Source organism: Monodon monoceros, unplaced genomic scaffold, assembly GCF_005190385.1.
Source record: "Monodon monoceros isolate NGI ecotype Baffin Bay Population unplaced genomic scaffold, NGI_Narwhal_1 Super_Scaffold_11, whole genome shotgun sequence".
Classification (NCBI taxonomy): Eukaryota; Metazoa; Chordata; class Mammalia; order Artiodactyla; family Monodontidae; genus Monodon; species Monodon monoceros.
The window spans coordinates 109,792,088-109,811,763 of NW_021703767.1; the positions used below are offsets into that span (position 1 = coordinate 109,792,088).

Below are 19,676 nucleotides of genomic sequence, written 5' to 3' on the forward strand. Positions count from 1 at the left end.
TATATTCATTTCCCATACAATCCTAAACCTTTGATTTTCTAGAATATATAAGAAGGTTGGGGATATTTTGTTGTTTTTTTGTTTGAGTGTTTCGACCAAAAAGATGAACAGAAAACACACACACATGCCCCAGCACTTACATCTTCTTTTTTTTTTTTTTTTTTTTTTTTTTTTGCGGTACACGGGCCTCTCACTGTTGTGGCCTCTCCCGTTGCAGAGCACAGGCTCCGGACGTGCAGGCTAAGCGGCCATGGCTCACGGGCCCAGCTGCTCCACGGCATGTGGGATCTTCCCCAACCAGGGCACGAACCCATATCCCCTGCATCGGCAGGTGGACTCTCAACCACTGCACCACCAGGGAAGCCCACATCTTCTATTTTTTAAATGTAAAGGATGCTATGATAGCAGCACAAAAGGAAGAACAACAGAGTTGTAGGTCATAGACTACCTGATTTCAAAACTTCTTATAAAGGCACAGTAATCAATACAGTGTGGTACCAGCATAAGGATAAAAACATAGACAAATGAAACAGAATTGAGAGTCCAGAAAACAAAATCCTTACATTAATGGACAATTGATTTTTGACAAAGAAACCAAACTATTCAATGGGTAAAAGATAGACTTTTTAACAAATCGTGCTGACAATTGGATATCAATGTTAAAAAAAGAACTTAAACCCTTACTTTACACCATATACAAAAGTTAACTCAAAATAGGTCAAAGATATAAATGCAAGAACTTTACTTGTGAAGGAAAACACAAGGAAAAAAATCCTTATAACCTTGGATTAGGCAAAGAATTCTTAGATATGACATCAAAGGCATAATCCATTAAAGAACAAACTGATAAAGTTGAACAGGAAAATAAATAAATAGCTTTAATTTATAAAAGAAAGTAAAAAATAACTGTGTGCTCCAAAAGACATGATTGAGAAAATTAATAAAACAGCCACAGACTGGGAGAAAATACTTGCAAATTATACTTCTGATAAAGAAATGTTTATCTATGATATATAAAGAACTCTTACAAGCAATTATAAGAAGAAAAACAACTCGGTTTTTAAAATGAGCATATTTGAAAAGATACCTAACCAAAGAAGATACAGAATGATTAATAAGCAAAGATCCTTAATATCATAGAGAAATGCAAATTAAAGGCACAATCAGATACCACTGCACACTCACTAAAATGGCTGCAGTTTTAAAAATACAGTAATAAATGTTGGCAAGGATGTAAAGAAACTGGAGCATTCCACATTGCTGGTAAGAATGTAAAATTGTATACCCACTTTGGAAAAAGTTTGGTGGTTCCAAAAAAAGGTAAACTTAAACTTATACAGTCCAGCACTCCTAGGATTATACACAAGAGAAATGAAAACATATGCCCAAAGACATGTACTTAAATGTTTATAGCAGCACTATTTATAATAGCCCCAAACCGCAAGCAATCCAAATGTCCATCAAGTAGAGAATGGATAAAAGGTGTGGTGTACCCCTACAAAACAGGGATTTTATTCAGCAATGAAAAGGAATCAACTACCAATACATACTACCACATGAAACCAATTCAAAAACACTGTGTGAGAGAAGCCAGACCTGAAAGACTATATATTGTATGATTCCATTTATATGGAATGCCCATGAGATTTAAATCTATGTATACAGAAAGCAGATTGGTGGTTGCCAGGGACTGAAAACCAGAATAGGGATTACCTGCAAATGGGCATGAGGAAAGATTTTTGGGGTGGAGTGATGGAAATGTTCTAAAACTAAACTGTGGTGATGGTTGCACAACTCAATTTACTAGAAATCGTTGCATGGTACATTTACAGTGGGTGAGTTTAGCGGTATGTAAATTATACCTTAATAAAGAATGTTTGAAAAAAAGTAATAATTGCAGAGCAAGATGATGTTCTAGCCCAGAGCACACTGCTCATATTGGCTTACACTGATATGCTTTACAGATTTAAAACCAAAACATCCTTTGCCTAAAATCTTTCTTTTCTTTTAAGACCTTATTCTTGCTCAAGGGCCATACTATTGAATATTCATTAAGTAATATTCATTAAGTACAACATATTCTCTTCCCACTCACTTTAAAATTATGTTCCAGGGCTTCCCTGGTGGTGCAGTGGTTGAGAGTCCGCCTGCCGATGCAGGGGACACGGGTTCTTGTCCCGGTCTGGGAGGATCCCACATGCCGCGGAGCAGCTGGGCCCGTGAGCCATGGCCGCTGAGCCTGCGCGTCCCGAGCCTGTGCTCCGCAAAGGGAGAAGAGGCCACAACAGTGAGAGGCCCGCGTATCGCAAAAAAAAAAAAAAAATTATGTTCCACTGCCAATTTACATCTTTTTAATTTCTAAATTCCTGCCACAATTTACCACCCCCATTTACCCTGTGTATTTTATTATTATCTTCTGTTTTAAAATTCAGGAGTACTGGTGCTTAGGGCTTACAATTATAAACACTTCTTGAAACATACCCTCTTCTACAATACTTTACACATCTGTTTTATTTACTTCTCACCTTACTTCATTTAATTCTCAAAATAGACCTATGAAATAAGCATTATTGTAATCCCTGTAATATGTTAAAGGAGACGGAGGCACAGGGAAGTCGCTTAATGTTACCCATATCTAAAGTGGTAGAGCCGAGATATGACTCCCAAGCCCAGCCTCTTAACCACCGAGCTGAAAAGTCTCTCTAGAGCATTGACAGAGAGGAAATGTTTTGCAGTTATCTTCCATTTCTATTACAATGGCCTTGTTGCCTTGCATATTTTTACATAAAGCTCTCTAAAACAGGAATGCTCGAAGTGTATACTGCTGTTTTCCTCCTGGTTCCTTAAGACAAACCATGAAATGTGTGGGCACATTATATGAATTTGTTATGCACTCCTCCAAAATAGCATTTGTTTCATATTAGTAATTGGGGAAAAGTATAAAGATACATACAATGTGAATACACACACATTGGTTATTTGACTTCCTGGTAGAACTTGGAATTTAACCCCAATAACTAATCTCTTTATACACATTGCTTCATCCTGACATGTATAACGTATATAAGGAGGAACAACTTGAACAGGAAGAATTGGTTTGTGAAAGAACAAAGCTACCATAGATGCATTTTTAGAAACTTTAGTTGTAGCGGAGGAAATGAGTCTTTTTAAGAAAATCAAAGGCCTGACTCTTAAGACTTCTTTGTAAACAATGAGATGGGCATTGTGAAAAATGCCTCTTCCAGCAACTAAAGTTTGAGTAATTAAGGAGCAAATGATAAGGAAATTGTTATATACTTTTTATAATCAGGGATATGAACATACACCCAACTTCAGTATAACTCCTTTTATGACTTTTTAGACTGCCACTATGGATTATGAGTTATGAGAAAATATAATTTGATTCATAACTTTCAGTATTAGGATCTATTCAGCATGTTAAAAATTAACATTCTGGCACATCTAGTCCTCTGGTGAAAATAGTGTTCTAGTTTCAAGTTGACAAAATAGCCTAAAGGTATTTTGGACAGGAATTTATACAGATTTAATACCAACAAAGATGCCCTGTGGTAAGCTTTGATGATGGTATTGAAGAGAGTTCACTGGGGAGAAAAAAAGTTTTAAAAAGATGCAAGTCATTCGAAAAAATTAAATATTTACACAGTGTAATATTTTGGCATGGAACTATTGAGGACAAAATGTTCTCAAACCATTTTAAATGTTTTAAGGTAATGTTTCCTACTTAACACAAATAAAATTGCATATTAAATAGTGTACCTCTACCAGGAAAAGAAAAGGAAGAAAGCAATATTAAAAAGTGGCTCTTGGGTGAATATTTGGATTAAAATTTCATATTGAATATTTCCTAAGGAGCATAGGATATTAGAATTTTTAGAAACAAACCTCTGTCAAAAGCTGCTATAGAGCTAGTCCTAAATAGTTCTCTTTGTTCAAACTGTACCACATCATGTAAGACTTGAGAGGCTAACCAGAGAGAACAAGTCTATTAAGCAACTCTGCAATAGCATTCTGTTAGAAAGGATGGTGGGTTGTTGGAAATGCTGGTAAGTTTGCTTAGCCCATTTCAAGAGTTTCTCTAAGGACCAAAGTCTGCATCTCCAATGATGCTATCAAAAAAGCAAGAGATGGGGGCTTCCCCGGTGGCGCAGTGGTTGAGAGTCCGCCTGCCGATGCAAGGGACGCGGGTTCGTGCCCCGGTACGGGAAGATCCCACATGCCGCGGAGCGCCTGGGCCCGTGAGCCATGGCCGCTGAGCCTGCGCGTCCGGAGCCTGTGCTCCACAACGGGAGAGGCCACAACAGTGACAGGCCCGTGTACCGCAAAAAATAAATAAATAAATAAATAAAAGCAAGAGATGGGCCAACAGTCAACTGCTTTCCAATCTTTCCTTGCTTTCTAAGATTTGCCAAGAATGGTTTCTTCTACTAAAACATGACCCCTGAGCTATATACACCAACCCAGATTTGACTTGTCTGTGTGCCTCCCCCTTTGCTACTAAAAATATTGGGATATTCATTTTTGGACATTTTGACCGAGCCTGGTTTGAGTCTGGAACACCCCTTTATTCCTGGATATTGTGACAGACTAGAGCCCTTGCCCTCAACTGCTTGCCATTTGGGGGCTCTTGGAAAATGTTAAGACTTGTGTGAGCCACTTTAGATATGTGGTCTAGCTCTCAAAGAGTTCATAATTTTTTAAAAAACTGGTCAGACAACTCTAAGCATGCAAAAGATATTTTCTGTAGCAGTTCTTTTCCCCACTTTTCTATTAGTCATAAAGATTAAAATTGCTTCCTACATTTTCCTTTCATTCATTTGATACATATTTATTTAGGGCCTATTATGTGCTAGACACTGAGAATGTAGCAATGAATAGTCATCTACTTCTGTTTGCAGCGTATTTTTGTTACCTAAAATCCCACACATCATACTGGTGCAGAAAGGTTGACATGTAGATTCTTGAAAAAAGAGTCCTGAGGGAAGCAGGAAAGGTTCAGAATTCTGGAACCAAACTGTGTGCCTTCTCTTTAGGCTTTCAGTATACAAGAAGGTGGAAAGCAGGATAAACTGCATCTCTTGTTCTCATTATGTCTATTCCTAAAAATATACAGTGACCATATTTCCTTCAACAACCAGCAAAAAAATCTGACTACTATAAACACATATGACAAGAATGGATTTTATAAGCTGGAACTGTCAGACAAAACCAGGTTATTTGATTAAAGTATCTGACAATTAGTGATAAAGTTTCATGGACTTACTTTAAAATTTCCCAAGGGCTTCTCTACATGGGTTTCATCAGCCACTGTCCCCATGTTGGGCCCTGAGAGAAAAGAGTATATATGTGCATCTTTGCATTGACTCCATTTGTGGTAGCTTGATTCTCCATCTCATATTCCCTGCCTGTCCAGGGATCAATGGACTTTTCAGTCTTTATCCTACCTGACATCTCAGTAGCATTTGACACTGTTGTTATCTTTCTTCTACTCTTTCCTTGGATTCCATTGCATTTTACTTTTCTGATTACTCTCCTATCTCTTTTGCTTACTCCTTCATGGACCCCTTTATGATCTCCCCTATCTCTGCCCATTCCTTAAATGTTTGTGTTCTTCAGGATCCTCTTCTCATTTCACACACTCTCCTGATTCAATTTCATCTCAAATATATATATAAATATATTTCAGATTGAATCTCTCCCGAACCCCAAGCCCCAATATCCAACCTCCTGCCGAGTTTCTCCATTTGGACACCCATCAGTCATCTCAATTCCAGCTTTCCAAACTGAATTCTTAATCTTCTCCTGACCCCTCTATCCCATGGCTCCAAACTTGCTTCTCCTCTGTGTTCCCTTTCTCTGGCAATCACACTACCGCCCATCCAGTTGCCTATGCCAGATACTTGGTCAACCTCCTTGATTTCTCTTTCTCTGTCACAACTCACATCAAATCAGTCACCAATCCTACAACTTAAAAATATCTTGCTATTCTCATGACTCACCATAGCCATTGTTTCTCCCCTAATTTAAATCACCATTCTTTCTCTCTCAATTGCCTCTTTGCTGGTCCTCCTGTCTCTCAGTGTGAACCCTTCCAGTCTATTTTACAGACCACAGTCCAGAATAAATTTGCAAAAATGCAATTTTCATCACATCAACCCCTTGTTTAGAACACTTGGTGGTTCCTTTATCATTCAGGACAGGGTTGAAAGTTTTTAATGTGGCTTAAGCAATTGATTCCTGTGGTTTTATCTCTCCTCTTAAACTCTTTGCTCCAGGTTTTCTAACTATTAATAATTTTACTTCTTGAATATGTCATGCTTTTTCTTTCCACCAGAACTTTGAACCATCTAGTCAAGGATTCTCTCTCAGAGGAATCTTCAAAGATTACCTAGTACTGTATACTTTTATGTGATCTCATGTCTCATGCTTCACCAGTGGTGTGTCTCTAAATAAGCCTGATATTCATACTATGATTTCTTACTACTGACCCTTAAGACAGGTATGTACACAGGTTATGTGGAAATTGAACATTACATCTTTGGGGGAGATATCTTTTTTTTTAAAGTATACAAATCATCAAAAATCTCCTGGCAGTCCAGTGGTTAGGGCTCTTCAATTCCAGTGCAGGTTCGATCCCTGGTCAGGAAACTAAGATCCTGCATTACACACAGTGCGGCCAAGGAAAAAAAAGTAAAATAAAAAAAAATAATGAAGTATACAAATCATGAATACAAAATAAGATATGAAGATGAATATTTATTTAGAACAAGAGAAGAAATCATAACAAATGTATTGGTGCCCTGGAGATTCAGGTGTCTTTTTTCTGAGATCTTGTTAGGCCATTTCCCAGGTACACTCACCTAGAAATGCTTTCTGGTTGTAACCTCGTTTCCCCTCCCCACTCAGGACGCTACAGCTTCCAACAGTAATCAGCTTTCAGAGCAGCCCATGCTTGTGAGTGGCTCTGGAACTTTAAATTTATGATATATCTGTCTCCTCCTTAATAGTTTTTAGGTGTCCCAGCCAATGCAAATGCCCATTTGCTTTTTTATTTGTCATTCTGACTAAAGCTTGGAAATCAGAGAATAGGGGCTTGTAGCAAGATATTTCTTAATGTCCTTTTCTGAAGTGTTCAGTAAATTAACCAGAAAATTATTTACTCTGTGTGACATCACAGCTCTATCTTCATTTTCTTGTATCTTCTAAGTTAGTGGGTCCCAACCCTGGCTATATGTAGGAATCATTTGGAGAGCTCTTTACAAATATAAATTCTTGGTTCCAGTTATAAACCTACTGAGTTAGGCTCTCCCACAGTGAGGCCAAAAATCTGTATTCTTAACAGACTCTGCTGGTGATTCTTATGGAGTCAGTTCAGCACCAATCTAAAAATGACATTTGGAAACAACTGGTCTAAAGAACTGAAGAAGCCAGGTCAAAGACCCGACTCATTGAAGAATAAATAGTCTCAATCGGTGGATTAAATTTTCTTCAAACACTTTTATAATACAGAGAATCATTGGTTCTAAGAACCTAGATGGTCTATTGCAGATTTCTAGGACTGCCACATTAGGATAGGACTGCCAACTTATTCTGAAACCTTAACTGATAGGGAAGAGAGAAGAAATACTATGCATTGGCCCAAATTTTTAAAAAAAGACTGGAGCATCACCAATTTTCACCCTGTGAAGTTAAAAGCATGCATTTGTGCATATGGTTGTCCTATCATCTACTACACAAATGATTTACAGGAATTAAAACCAAAATCCAGGAAAAGTTTAAATTTAAGTATCTGAGTAATTCCATCAATTAAAAATGCACTATCAGGCATGTTACAAACTTGTAGATTAGGACAGAGACTTTAATCTATTCCTAATGTTGTTTTATATGTGTATATTATTCTCTTCGCAGAAATAAAAAGACTAGTTAGATATGGCATTTTCACTTCCACAGGACTCATTTCCTCTGAAGGCAAGTGGTTAATTTCTGAAGAGTGTTCATATGGGTGATGTATAACTGTATCATTAGCATTCTCCTTCTTTGAGATCAAATAATATCACTAAGACTTTTAGCTAATTTTTTCTAAAGACACTTTGTAATGTTTTTTAAAAGAATTGCTTTAGTATTTGTTGTGTGGGATGGAAAGATTTTGGAGACCTTGACTTCTAAATCAGTCTGAGAAAACAATTTCCACATGTCATGTTCTTTTGCTTTGTATGTAGTGAGAAGAAAGAACGAAGCAGTCTTTTCATACTCCTTTGAGTTTAAGATTTGAAAATTTACTTTCTATTTCCTTCAAAAGAGAAACGAGTCACATTAGGTTTTATCTTAAGAATAATGACTATTGTTTTAATAAAAATAACACATGCTCACTATTTTAAAAATTCAAGCAATACAGAAAAGTACAAAGAAGAGAGAAATTAACCTAAAATTATACCACCCAGGAAGAACCATAGCTCTCTATGTGCATATATATAGAGAGAGGGATGGATGGATGATGGAAGGATGGATGGATGGATGGATGGTTGGATGGATGGGTGGATGGAAAATCATTTCATACCCCCAGTCCCTGGAATAGTGTCTGGCTTATAGTAGGTACTCAATAAAAATACAGTAAATGAATGAATTGGATCAAATAATTGATTAAAATAAATGATGTTTTTTTCTGGAACAATACTGCCCAAATTGGAATCTCATTTCTATCACTTAATATGTGTTTGACCTTGAAAAAGACACTTAACATCTCTGCAACTCAGTTAACTCATCTTTAAAATGGGGATAATAATACTACTCACCTTCATCAATGACATTCTTAAGTGAAATTGGAGTGTGTGTGTGTGTGTGTGTGTGTGCGTGCATGCACATGCATGTACAGTGGTGGAAGATACAATGCCTACTAGTAGATTTGGTGTTGACTGCCATGAAACATGTTACACTGCCAGCAGTTTTACCTATCATTGCTTTTGCACCAGCAGTGAACATGCCAACACAGTGAAAATGGCAAATAAAGCTTTCGTATCATTATGAAAATAGTTTTGACTATACAGACCCCCTCATTTTGAGAACCACTTTTCAAACCACTTCTTGCCAAAATAAAATTTATAGCCAGAGTTATCAGGATATTAAGTCATCTTCTTTCTGTACAACTGCTCTTGGAAGTGGGTGACTCCTTTGTTTCTTTTTGTAGCCACTACTGTACATGAGGCTGAGCCCTTTATTTCGTTGTTGCTTGAACCCGTGGCTGTTATTTTTCTTCATGTTATTACTGGATGAGAGAGATTCTGTGATTGGACTACATTCCAACACCTTCATGCATAAGCATAGTTGGGTTTTTGAGTTAATTAAAAATAATCTCATTTTTTTACTCTTAAGGTTGGGGCTTCTCTTCCACTGAATAGGATTTTGGTCAGCTAAGGTTTAGTCAGGGGAGCAAAAGCACTATGTTATGGGATAAGAGACTTATTTAGAACTGTGGTAAATCTAGGGAAGAGAAGAGTCTGGAAGAGAAGTTGGAGGGCCAGATGTGGAGTTACCAATTAGTCAATTTAAGAAGCCACATATGCCTAGACCCAAAGTAGGAACACGAAGGGGGAATCTGTGTAGAGGTCTATGAAAAACTGTTGCCTGCAAATAAACCACAACCTCTGTGGATCCATAGCCAAGCACCTAAGGGTGGATCTGAGCCACTGCTGGTCAACACTGCCAGGAGTCAGTAAGCAAAGCTAGATGTGGGGCAGGAGAGTGAGATGACATGGTGGCACCTGCCACGTATCTCTCTTCTTCTGTCTCTATACCTGCCTGTGAAAATAGTTCCAGGTGGTTATGACCACTACCTTGTTCCTACCTTCCAAATATTAAGCAAGCCCTGTCTTGGCCAATTCTAACCTGGAAGCATACAAGGAAGGGAATTCTGGAGAATGCAGTCTGATGGCATGTACTGTCTTTTTTTAAGGTATAAATATTAGATTTATCAAATGATTTTCTAGACAAGAAGTATAAAAAAAGTTTCCAGAGAATTTCGCCACTGTTTTGCAAAAAAAAAATTTTGCAAAAAGTTAGGAGAAAATCCCATTAATTTAAATAACTCATGCTATCCACATAGGGTGTATAGAGTTGAATGATTCTTTTTTCAAAAGGATTAAAATTCTTAAAACTATAGTCACATAGAAGTCATCCTTAATTTGCTATAACCTAAGGACTGTTTGGTCCATATTCTTCAGATATTATTGTAATTGTAAAAATTTACAGTAATGTATTATTTTTATCATCAGGAAAAAGTTAGCTATAAATTATTATACACACATATATAATACACACATACACAAACCCCATATATACTCATATATGCAGGGTTCTACATGGTCTTTTAACTATATCTAGTGTTCAATAAATATTTCCTATGATTGAAGATTTAAATTAGAACTATATAAGCATCATGAAACTCTCCTTACAGGTTTCTTTCTAAACAGTGGTTTATAATCTTCTTCACTTTCTTTCTTGCCATTTTATTTTCCCACCACAGACATTTTCATTGTACAGAATGCATGGTGGCTTAGGTTTAATATATTTTGAAAGCATAAAAAAGGTTCCGTCAGCAACAATGTCCTATTGGTAAAAAAGGGGAGGGGTCTTTGAAGGGGCTTGGATCCATAATTTTGGGAGCAAGTTTTTAAAGGAAATTTTTATATTTCAATTTCTTTCAGAAGAGCATCCCTGCTTAGATATTTTTCAAGGAACAAAGTGCTTTCTTTGAGGCTAACTTTGCCAAAATAGAGTCAAAGAATATTGAAATGGAAGAAATGAGAGATACTTTGCAGGCCATCTGCCTGGCCCCCTCTTTATATAGATAACGAAATAAAGGTCTAGAGTGGATACACTACTTGTCTAGGGTCACACGGCTATTTATTTAGTGGCAGAACAAGTGCTGTGTTTCAGGGTCTCCTGAGTATCAGTCAAATGTTCTTTAAAACAAAACTTTATTGAGGAACATTGTACATATTATGTGATTCTCTCATTTCAAGTGTACAATTCAATGATTGCTAGTAAATCTGTTTTAGAACATTTTCATCACACCAATTAGATCCCATGTGCCCATTTATTACTTTTTAAAATTATTTTAAAATTTTTATTTATTTGGCTGTGCCAGGTCTTAGTTGTGGCAGGCGGGATCTTTGTTGCCATGTGTGGGATCTTTTAGTTGTGGCATGCAGGATCCAGTTCCCCAACCAGGGATCGAACCCTGGCCCCCTGCATTGGGAGTGCGGGGTCTTAACCACTGGGCCACCAGGGAAGTCCCTACCCATTTACTCTTAATCCATCACCATCACCTGTCCCAGGATACCCCTAAACTACTATCTCCATAGATTTGTGTTCTTTTGATTTTATCTTTTTCTTATATTATGCTGTCTAATAAAAACATTTTGTCTTCTGTACTTTTATAAATACCATCAACATGAATTTTAACACCTTTTCTGAAGTATAGTAATCTTACCAAAAACACTGTATTTATCCTTTGAAACTGTCTTACAAGTGAAAATATACATTCATTCCTGAGCTAATTCAGTTTCATGAAGTATGAGAAAAAATATTTGTGCAACAGTTTTTAGTAGGGTATCCCTAACTGATACAACACCCAATTGAATTGGTGTTTATCATTTAGATGAGAGAAACTATTTCACTTCTTAGGATTCGTTTATTCCTGATAAAATTGTATATTCCAAATAGAAACAATGCATGCTTTCTTTCAGGTTACAGTTTATTCTCTATTTTGTTAGAAAAACATAAAGAATTGGTTTCTTCTGGAAATAAAGAAGAAATTTATTTATTCTTTATTTCCATTTATTTCACATGGAAATAAATTTGGATACATATCAGATCTAAACTGAAATGTCATTGTTAGAGTTACAAAAGATTTAATTTCTATTAGATCAGAGACTAGAAAACCTATCCAATAATCCCAAGAGCTCCAATTTTACACACTTAAATTCAAAATTCCCACAGGGGACTTCCTGGTGGCGCAGTGGTTAAGAATCCGCCTGCCAGTGTAGGGGACACGGGTTCAAGCCCTGGTGCAGGAAGATCCCACATGCCCCGGAGCAACTAAGCCCATGAGCCACAACTGCTGAGCCTGCGTGCCACAACTACTGAAGCCCACGTGCCTAGAGCCCATGCTCAGCAACAAGAGAAGCCACTGCAATGAGAAGCCAGCGCACCGCAACGAAGAGTAACCCCCGCTCACTGCAAAAGCCCGCACAATGAAGACCCAACACAGCAAAAAATAAATAAATTTAAAAAAAAATTCCCATAGGATTTCTTATAGCCTGTGCTGATTGTGCTCATGGCCTCAAATAAAGCCCAAAAGTATGAATTGAAAATATGAGAATACCAATTTCCATAAATAAAAAATAGAGCAATTTAAATGCAATGATATATTCATTTCAGAAGCTTATGTTTTGGTTGTAAGATCAATGTAAAATGAAGATTCATGCTGAAACTTGATCATTTTTCATCAGGATGGCTCATCATTTGAAATATGTGTCATTTGAATAAAGTATTAGAATATATTAAAGGCATGTGAAAAGATATGAGTTTGTTTCCCATCCTATTCATCTATAAATTAGCTTTGGAGGGGCTTTCTATTATTCTGTCAACTGATACTGAATTCTCTCTACTTTTCTAAACTGCTAACACTATAAAATAACAAAATCTATTCACCTGTGAAATCATGTAATTTTAGAACTGTAAGGAGCCTTACAGATTGTATGTCCTTTGTTACTTAATGTGTGGTCCATGGACCAGCAGCCTCAGCATCATCTGAGCAATTTTATTAAGTGCAGAATCTCAGACCACCACAGACCTACTGAATCAAAATCTGCATTTGCACAGAGCAAAAGTTTTTAATTTTGATGAAGTCTAATTTATTAATTTTCCTATTATGAATCACGCTTTTGGTACCAAGTCTAAGAACTCTTTGTCTAGCCTTAGGTCTCAAAGATTTTCACCTATGTTTTTATTAAAATTTTTATAGTTTTACATCTTACATTTAAGTCTGTGATCCATTTTGAGTCCATTTTTGAATAAAGTATGAAACTTAGTTCTAGGTTAATTTTTTTGCCTATGGATGTCAATTGCTCCTGCATCATTTGCTGAAAAGCCTATTGAATTGGTTTTGCACCTTTGTCAAAAAGCAGTTGGGCATATTTGTATGGGTCTACTACTTCCCGGTTCTCTATTCTATTCCATTGACCTATGTGTATATCCCTCCACCAATAACACAGTCTTGGTTTTTGTAGCTATATTGAAGTTAGGTAGATTGATTACTCCCACTATATTCATTTTTTTCAAAATAACTTCACAATTCTGTTCATTTGTCTTTTCATATTAATTTTAGAATAAACATGTCTGTATCTGCAAAAAAAATCTTGATGGAATTTTATTGGGAAGTGCATTAAATCTATATATCTATTTGAGGAAAACTGACATTTTTACTATAATGAGTCAGTCCATGTACATGTTATGTCTCTCCTTTTATTTAGAACTTTGATTTCTTTCATGAGTCATGTAGTTTCCAGCATGTAAGTTCTACATAGGTTTTGTTAGACTAACATGTATTTCACTTTTTTGAGCAATTGTAAATAGTACTGTAATTACCAATTTTCACATCCATACATTCATTTGCTAGTATACAGAAATAGAAATGACTTTGTATGTTTAACTTGCAGGCGACCTTGATTAGCTCATTTATTAGTTCTAGGAGTTTTTGTAGATTCCTTGGGGTTTTCTGCTTAAACCAATCTAAGTGATCTAAGTGATCTAAGTACTGACAGTTTTAGTTCTTCCTTTTCTTGACTTATTGCACTGGCTGGAACTTCCAGCACTATGTTGAGCAGAAGTGGTAGGAACTGACATCCTTGCCTTATCCCTGCTCTTAAGAGAAAGCAGTCTCTTACCATTAAGTGTAACATTAGCTATAGGGTTTTTATAGATGCTCTTTATCAAGGAAAGGAACCTCCTCTTGATCTTACTTTTCTTTTATCATGAATGGTTGTTGAATTTTGTCAAATAGTTTTTCTGCATCAATTCATATAATCATGTGATTTTTCTTCTTTAGCCTATTAATATGGTGGGTCACATCAACCTATTCCGGAATATGGAAACTAGCCTTGCATTTGGAATAAACCCCACTTAATCATGAAGTTTAATTCTTTTTATTGACTGCTTAATGCCACTTGCTAATATTTGTTAAGAATGTTTACATTTATATTAATGAGTTATAGCTCTCTGTAGTTTTCTTTTTTGGATTATCTCTGTTTAGTTTTATTATCAGGGCAAAATTTTAAATCATTACAAAATGACTAGGAGATGAAGATTGTTAAAGTAGCATTAAATTATCAACATCCTCCTAAGCTCCTTATCTCAACTACTAGTACTAGACACTAGCAATAGAATCTCAAAAACATCGTGGTTTCCTGTCTCTTACCTCCCCAAAATAGCTAATAGTTATGGAGCACTTACTTTGTGTGAGGCACTCAACTAATCATTTTACATTCATTAACTCATTTATTCTTCATATTTTGCAAATGAAACAACTGAGGCTTAGAGAGGTAAGGATTAAAAAGACAGTGACTCGACCGAGTTCAAAGACAGGTATACATGACTCCATAGCCGTATTTCACCAGGACCCTCCGCAATCTCAGGAGTTTTGCCTATGCAATTCCCCTATAGTCCATCCCACATATGTGTTTCTACTACCAGTACTGAAGTTCAGATTCCCTTTTCTTTTGTACACAATGATTTTTAAAACTACCTAATTGGTCTCCCTACCACCACACTCATCTTTCCCAATCTGTATTTCACAGGCTACCCAATTATCATGTTAGACCAGAAGAGGCATAGCAGAAAGCACATGGAATCTGAGATGAGTATATATCACAAATCAAAACTTAACTTCCTATGTAACCTAAGCAAGTTAATTAACCTCTTCACACCTCAATTTATTTATGTATAAAATGAAAATAATTTTACCTTCCTTATGGAGTATTATATTAAATTAGATTTCACATGTAAAGTGCCAAGATGAAGCGCCTGTACATAGTAGACCTTCCATATATCTTAATTTCCTTCCTTTCGATAAACAAAAATAGGTGGTTCCTGCTTGCCTATGGAATACAATCAGAACTTGTTATCCTGGTGGACAGGGCTCTTGACCCTGGGCCCAAACTGTGTTGTCAGTCTCATTTCCCTCTACTATGTCATTTCCCCAAAATTCCAATTGCCTTTGTTCTTACTGTTCCCTCATCCTGGATTACATTTTTCCTACTTTTCTGCCAACTGAAGTTATCTTTTAGGACCCTATTTAGAAACCATTTTCTTTTTTTCTTTTTTTCAGTTTGGAATATGGCATTTGACTTTATTCTTGACAATGTTCAGGTAGTTTTACAACAATCTTGTGGAAGCACATTAAAGTTACCTAAATATTACCAGGGAGCCTGGTGCTCTTCACTTGCTGTGCCATAAGTGCTTGTGAGATATTTGCAAAGTGCATTATAGTAATGCTCTGAGTTTTCTAATTTTAAATTTCTTTTTCAGCCAAGTGTTTTGTACATATATTTTCAGTAAGTTCCAAATATGTCAGTATTGCATGTAAATAATTGTGGTGGGGTTTTTGTTTTGTTTGGTTTGGTTGGTTGGTTGGTTTTTTGGCTGCACCGAGTGGCTTGCAGGATCTTAGTTCCCCAACCAGGGATTGAGCCTGGGCCCACAGCAGTGAAAGCACCGAGTCCTAACCACTTGACCACCAGGGAATTCCGTGTTTTTTTTTTCTTATACTTGTGTTAATTCTTTTACTGTAGTATAGATTCTATTTACAAAATGTTTGTTTATAAAGTTTTATGGATTTTTACAGTCAAGTATAGAAACCCTTTTCTTTTTTTTTTTTTTTTTTTGCAGTACGCGGGCCTGTCACTGCTGTGGTCTCTCCCGTTGCGGAGCACAGGCTCCAGACGCGCAGGCTCAGCAGCCATGGCTCACGGGCCCAGCCGCTCCGCGGCATGTGGGATCCTCCCGGACCGGGGCACGAACCTGTGTCCCCCACATCGGCAGGCGGACTCCCAACCACTGTGCCACCAGGGAAGCCCTAGAAACCCTTTTCTTAAAGATCTTCTCTAAAGACTCCCTTCACTTCCTAAAGTGAATAAATCCCCCTTCTCCCTTGTTCCCACATGACATCGCAGGTTCCAGCTGGATTAGGAGAGTGAGGTGTTATTCATGTTTTATTCCCTAACACTACGCCTTGAAGTAGCAAAACGGCTAAAAACAGAGGGCTTAAGACAGATAATCCTGGATTTGGATTTGACTATGCCATTTACTAACTGGAGTTACCTCCCTGTGACTCAATTATGTCCTCTATAAAATTGGGGTGACGAGTGTCTCTATTTAATAAGGTTGATGTGAAAATTAAATAAGAAAATGTATATAAAGTACTTTAGTAAGAAGTCTGATATATGGGCTGTGTTCAGCAGATCAGTAAATATTTGTTATGATGAATATCAATCCTAAATCTGTCACTCAGTTGTGAGACTTTTCATCACTAACAAGGCAAATCTTAATTTATAGCTCAAAGGTCTGTGAGAATTAAATGGGAAATGTGTTAAAATACCTAACATTTTCCATGCCACATAATAGGACCTTTATAGAGGCCCTTATTTTCTTACTCTTACTCTTTTCTTTAAGCAATTCATATGTGTTCTTCTTTTTGGTTTACTAAAGATTTAAATGAAGTAGACAGGATGACACAAGGAATATTTGGGGACTTGAATATATGAAAATATAGTAATCACACAGTTTTAAATAAAATTCCAAAAGTAAATTATTAAAAGTCTAGTTTAGGGTTTCCCTGGTGGCGCAGTGGTTGAGAGTCCGCCTGCCGATGCAGGGGACACGGGTTCGTGCCCCGGCCGGGAAGATCCCACATGCCGTGGAGCGGCTGGGCCCGTGAGCCATGGCCGCTGAGCCTGCGCGTCCGGAGCCTGTGCTCCGCAACGGGAGAGGCCACAACAGTGAGAGGCCCGCGTACCACAAAAAAAAAAAAAAAAAAAAAAAATTCCCCTAAGTAGATGAGAATACAAACTGTTCTTTAATGTGGGACCCTCGTCCTAGGCTTTCTCTAGCTACTCTTAGGTCCAGATACAAAATGCCCATGGAAAATAGGGTGACCAACCGTCCTGGTTTCCCTGGGACTGAGAGGCTTCCTGGGATGCAGGAATTTCAGTGCTGGGACGGTCACAGGCAAACTGGGAAGGGTGATTATCCTAAATTGGCAAAACATTAAGAGCCCTCACGCCCATTCCCCTGGTGCAAAGACACATTTAAGCTAATCCAGTGAGTAATTCCAGGCTTTACAGATGGTGGGCACACGTATAAGAAGTGTCTGTTAACCACCCCTCCCCTCACCTTCTCTTTCTGGGCTACAGCATTTCTTTAGTTACAGCAATGCATCTTGAATCTCACCACACAACAGAATCACCTAGAGGGCTTGTTAAAATACAGGCTGCTGAACCCCACCCCTAGCGTTTCTAATTCGGTAGGCCTGGGGTAGGACTCAAACATCACATTTCTCATACGTTACCAGGTGATGCAGATAATGCTGGTCTGGGGATCTAGCTTTTAGTACCACTGCTCTAAGGTTGGCATATTACTGTCTTCTTCTGAAACTAACATGTAATCCAAAAGAGTCAGCTGAAAGTATGAAGGCATGAATCAACAATATAAAGTACAGACTATCATAAGAATTAGTCTTCATTTCTTAAGCAGTCCTCAGTGGTGAGTACAATTTAAAAACAAAATTTTAATACTTCTAAATATAATATAAAAGTTTTGCAGGGATGTGAGGGCATTCTCTATTACTGGGTTTACTTTAATGACTGTGATTTCTCTGTGGAAAAGTAAGCACACTGTACTACACAGTTCTGGTGACATTTGGTTCCTCTTCTGTGTGCTCAAACCTACAGTCGAAATATTCTTTGTATTTAATTTGAACCATAGTTTCACAGGTGTCACTCTCTCTGGCATACTAAACAGGAAAAAAAAGTGCATTTTGATAACACATTCTGCATTTCTTTCAACCTATATGAAAGCTTTTTAATGTAACTGAACATGTTACAAAAATATAAAAACAATTCCAGAGTGTAAATATGCATTCGATTTTATGCCCATATTCTGCCCATCTCCTGCTGGCCACAGTATACAAATTTTACCTTAAACTGTGGAAATATGTCCCTTTATCATCAAAGATAGGTTTCTGACTGCCCTCATTTAGATGTAGTATTTGACCTAGGAGAAACTAAGCTACAGAGCTTTGATGACAGAATTTCAATCCCATATCTGTAAAAGGTTTCTATGGAATTGGGTTTGAAATAGAAAAACTTTACCATTTTGATGAATAAAATGAATTACTAAATGGTCCAATCTCAGACACCAGGTTTCAATAATAACCATTTTGTTTTTGTCCCCAGCGTCCCGGTGGTGCCCTGGCCATTCCCCTGTGTGCATTCCAGGGGACCGTGTCTCTCCAAGCCCCAACCGGGAAAACTCTATCTCTTTCTACCTATGAGGTGAGCACAGAAGGACAAAAAATTACCCCAGCCTCTAAGAAAATTGAAGTCTATCGATCCAAAAGTGTTGGCCATGAACCAAACTCAGAAGATTCTCCCTCCACATTTGCGGACACCAGTGTGAAAATACACTTGGAGGTTCTTGAAATTTGTGATAATGAAGAGGCCTTGGACACGGTGTCAATTATTAGCAACATCAGCCAGTCCTCCACACAGATCAGATCTCCTTCCCTACGCTACTCACGGAAAGAAAACAGATTTGTTTCATGTGATTTAGGGGAAACAGCCTCATATTCTCTCTTTTTACCCACAAGTAATCCTGATGGTGATATTAACATCTCCATTCCAGACACTGTTGAAGCACACAGGCAGAACAGTAAAAGGCAGAGCCAAGAGAGGGATGGCTACCAGGAGGAAATCCAGTTGTTAAATAAAGCTTATAGGAGAAGAGAAGAAGAAAGCAAGGATAACTAGTGATCATTTGGCCTAATAAAGGCAAGAATGGCTCTGCAACTTCAAACTACTAAACTAACACCTTTGTTCTGAGGCTATTTAATTTCCTTATTATTTTTTTTTTTCTTTGCGGTACGTGGGCCTCTCACTGTTGTGGCCTCTCCCATTGCGGAGCACAGGCTCTGGATGCGCAGGCCCAGCAGCCATGGCTCACGGGCACAGCCGCTCCGCGGCATGTAGGATCTTCCCGAACCGGGGCACGAACCCGTGTCCCCCGCATCGGCAGGCGGACTCTCAACCACTGTGCCACCAGGGAAGCCCTGATTTCCTTTTTTATTTGTTGGTTTACATAAGCTTTACAGACTTAATAGTTAATTATTTTTAGTGCAAACAGCTGGAACTAGTGCAAACACTTGAGTGCTTTTTAAGTGTTACTTATAGATCGCGCACACTGTGGCAATTATAAGATTCTGTTTCTTATCTGATTTCTAAAAACCTTTTCTAAATCAAACCTTGGTCTTGTTTACTAATGTTTTCGCCTATGTTTGTCAACCTCAGAGTAAACAGAAAATTGTATAAGCTCAATGAATATACTGT

The 19,676-nt window shown here is 37.6% G+C and overlaps 1 protein-coding gene across 1 annotated transcript in view; it reads left to right on the forward strand.

Moving 5' to 3' along the window:
- The window catches only part of GPR149 (G protein-coupled receptor 149), a 68,319-nt gene extending 49,219 nt beyond the window's left edge, over positions 1-19,100 (forward strand). Inside the window, exon 4 of the mRNA XM_029213609.1 lies at positions 18,528-19,100. Within this exon, the coding sequence (XP_029069442.1) occupies positions 18,528-19,100 (573 nt within the window). The remainder of the gene's footprint in view (positions 1-18,527) is intronic.
- The last annotated feature ends 576 nt before the right edge of the window (positions 19,101-19,676 follow it).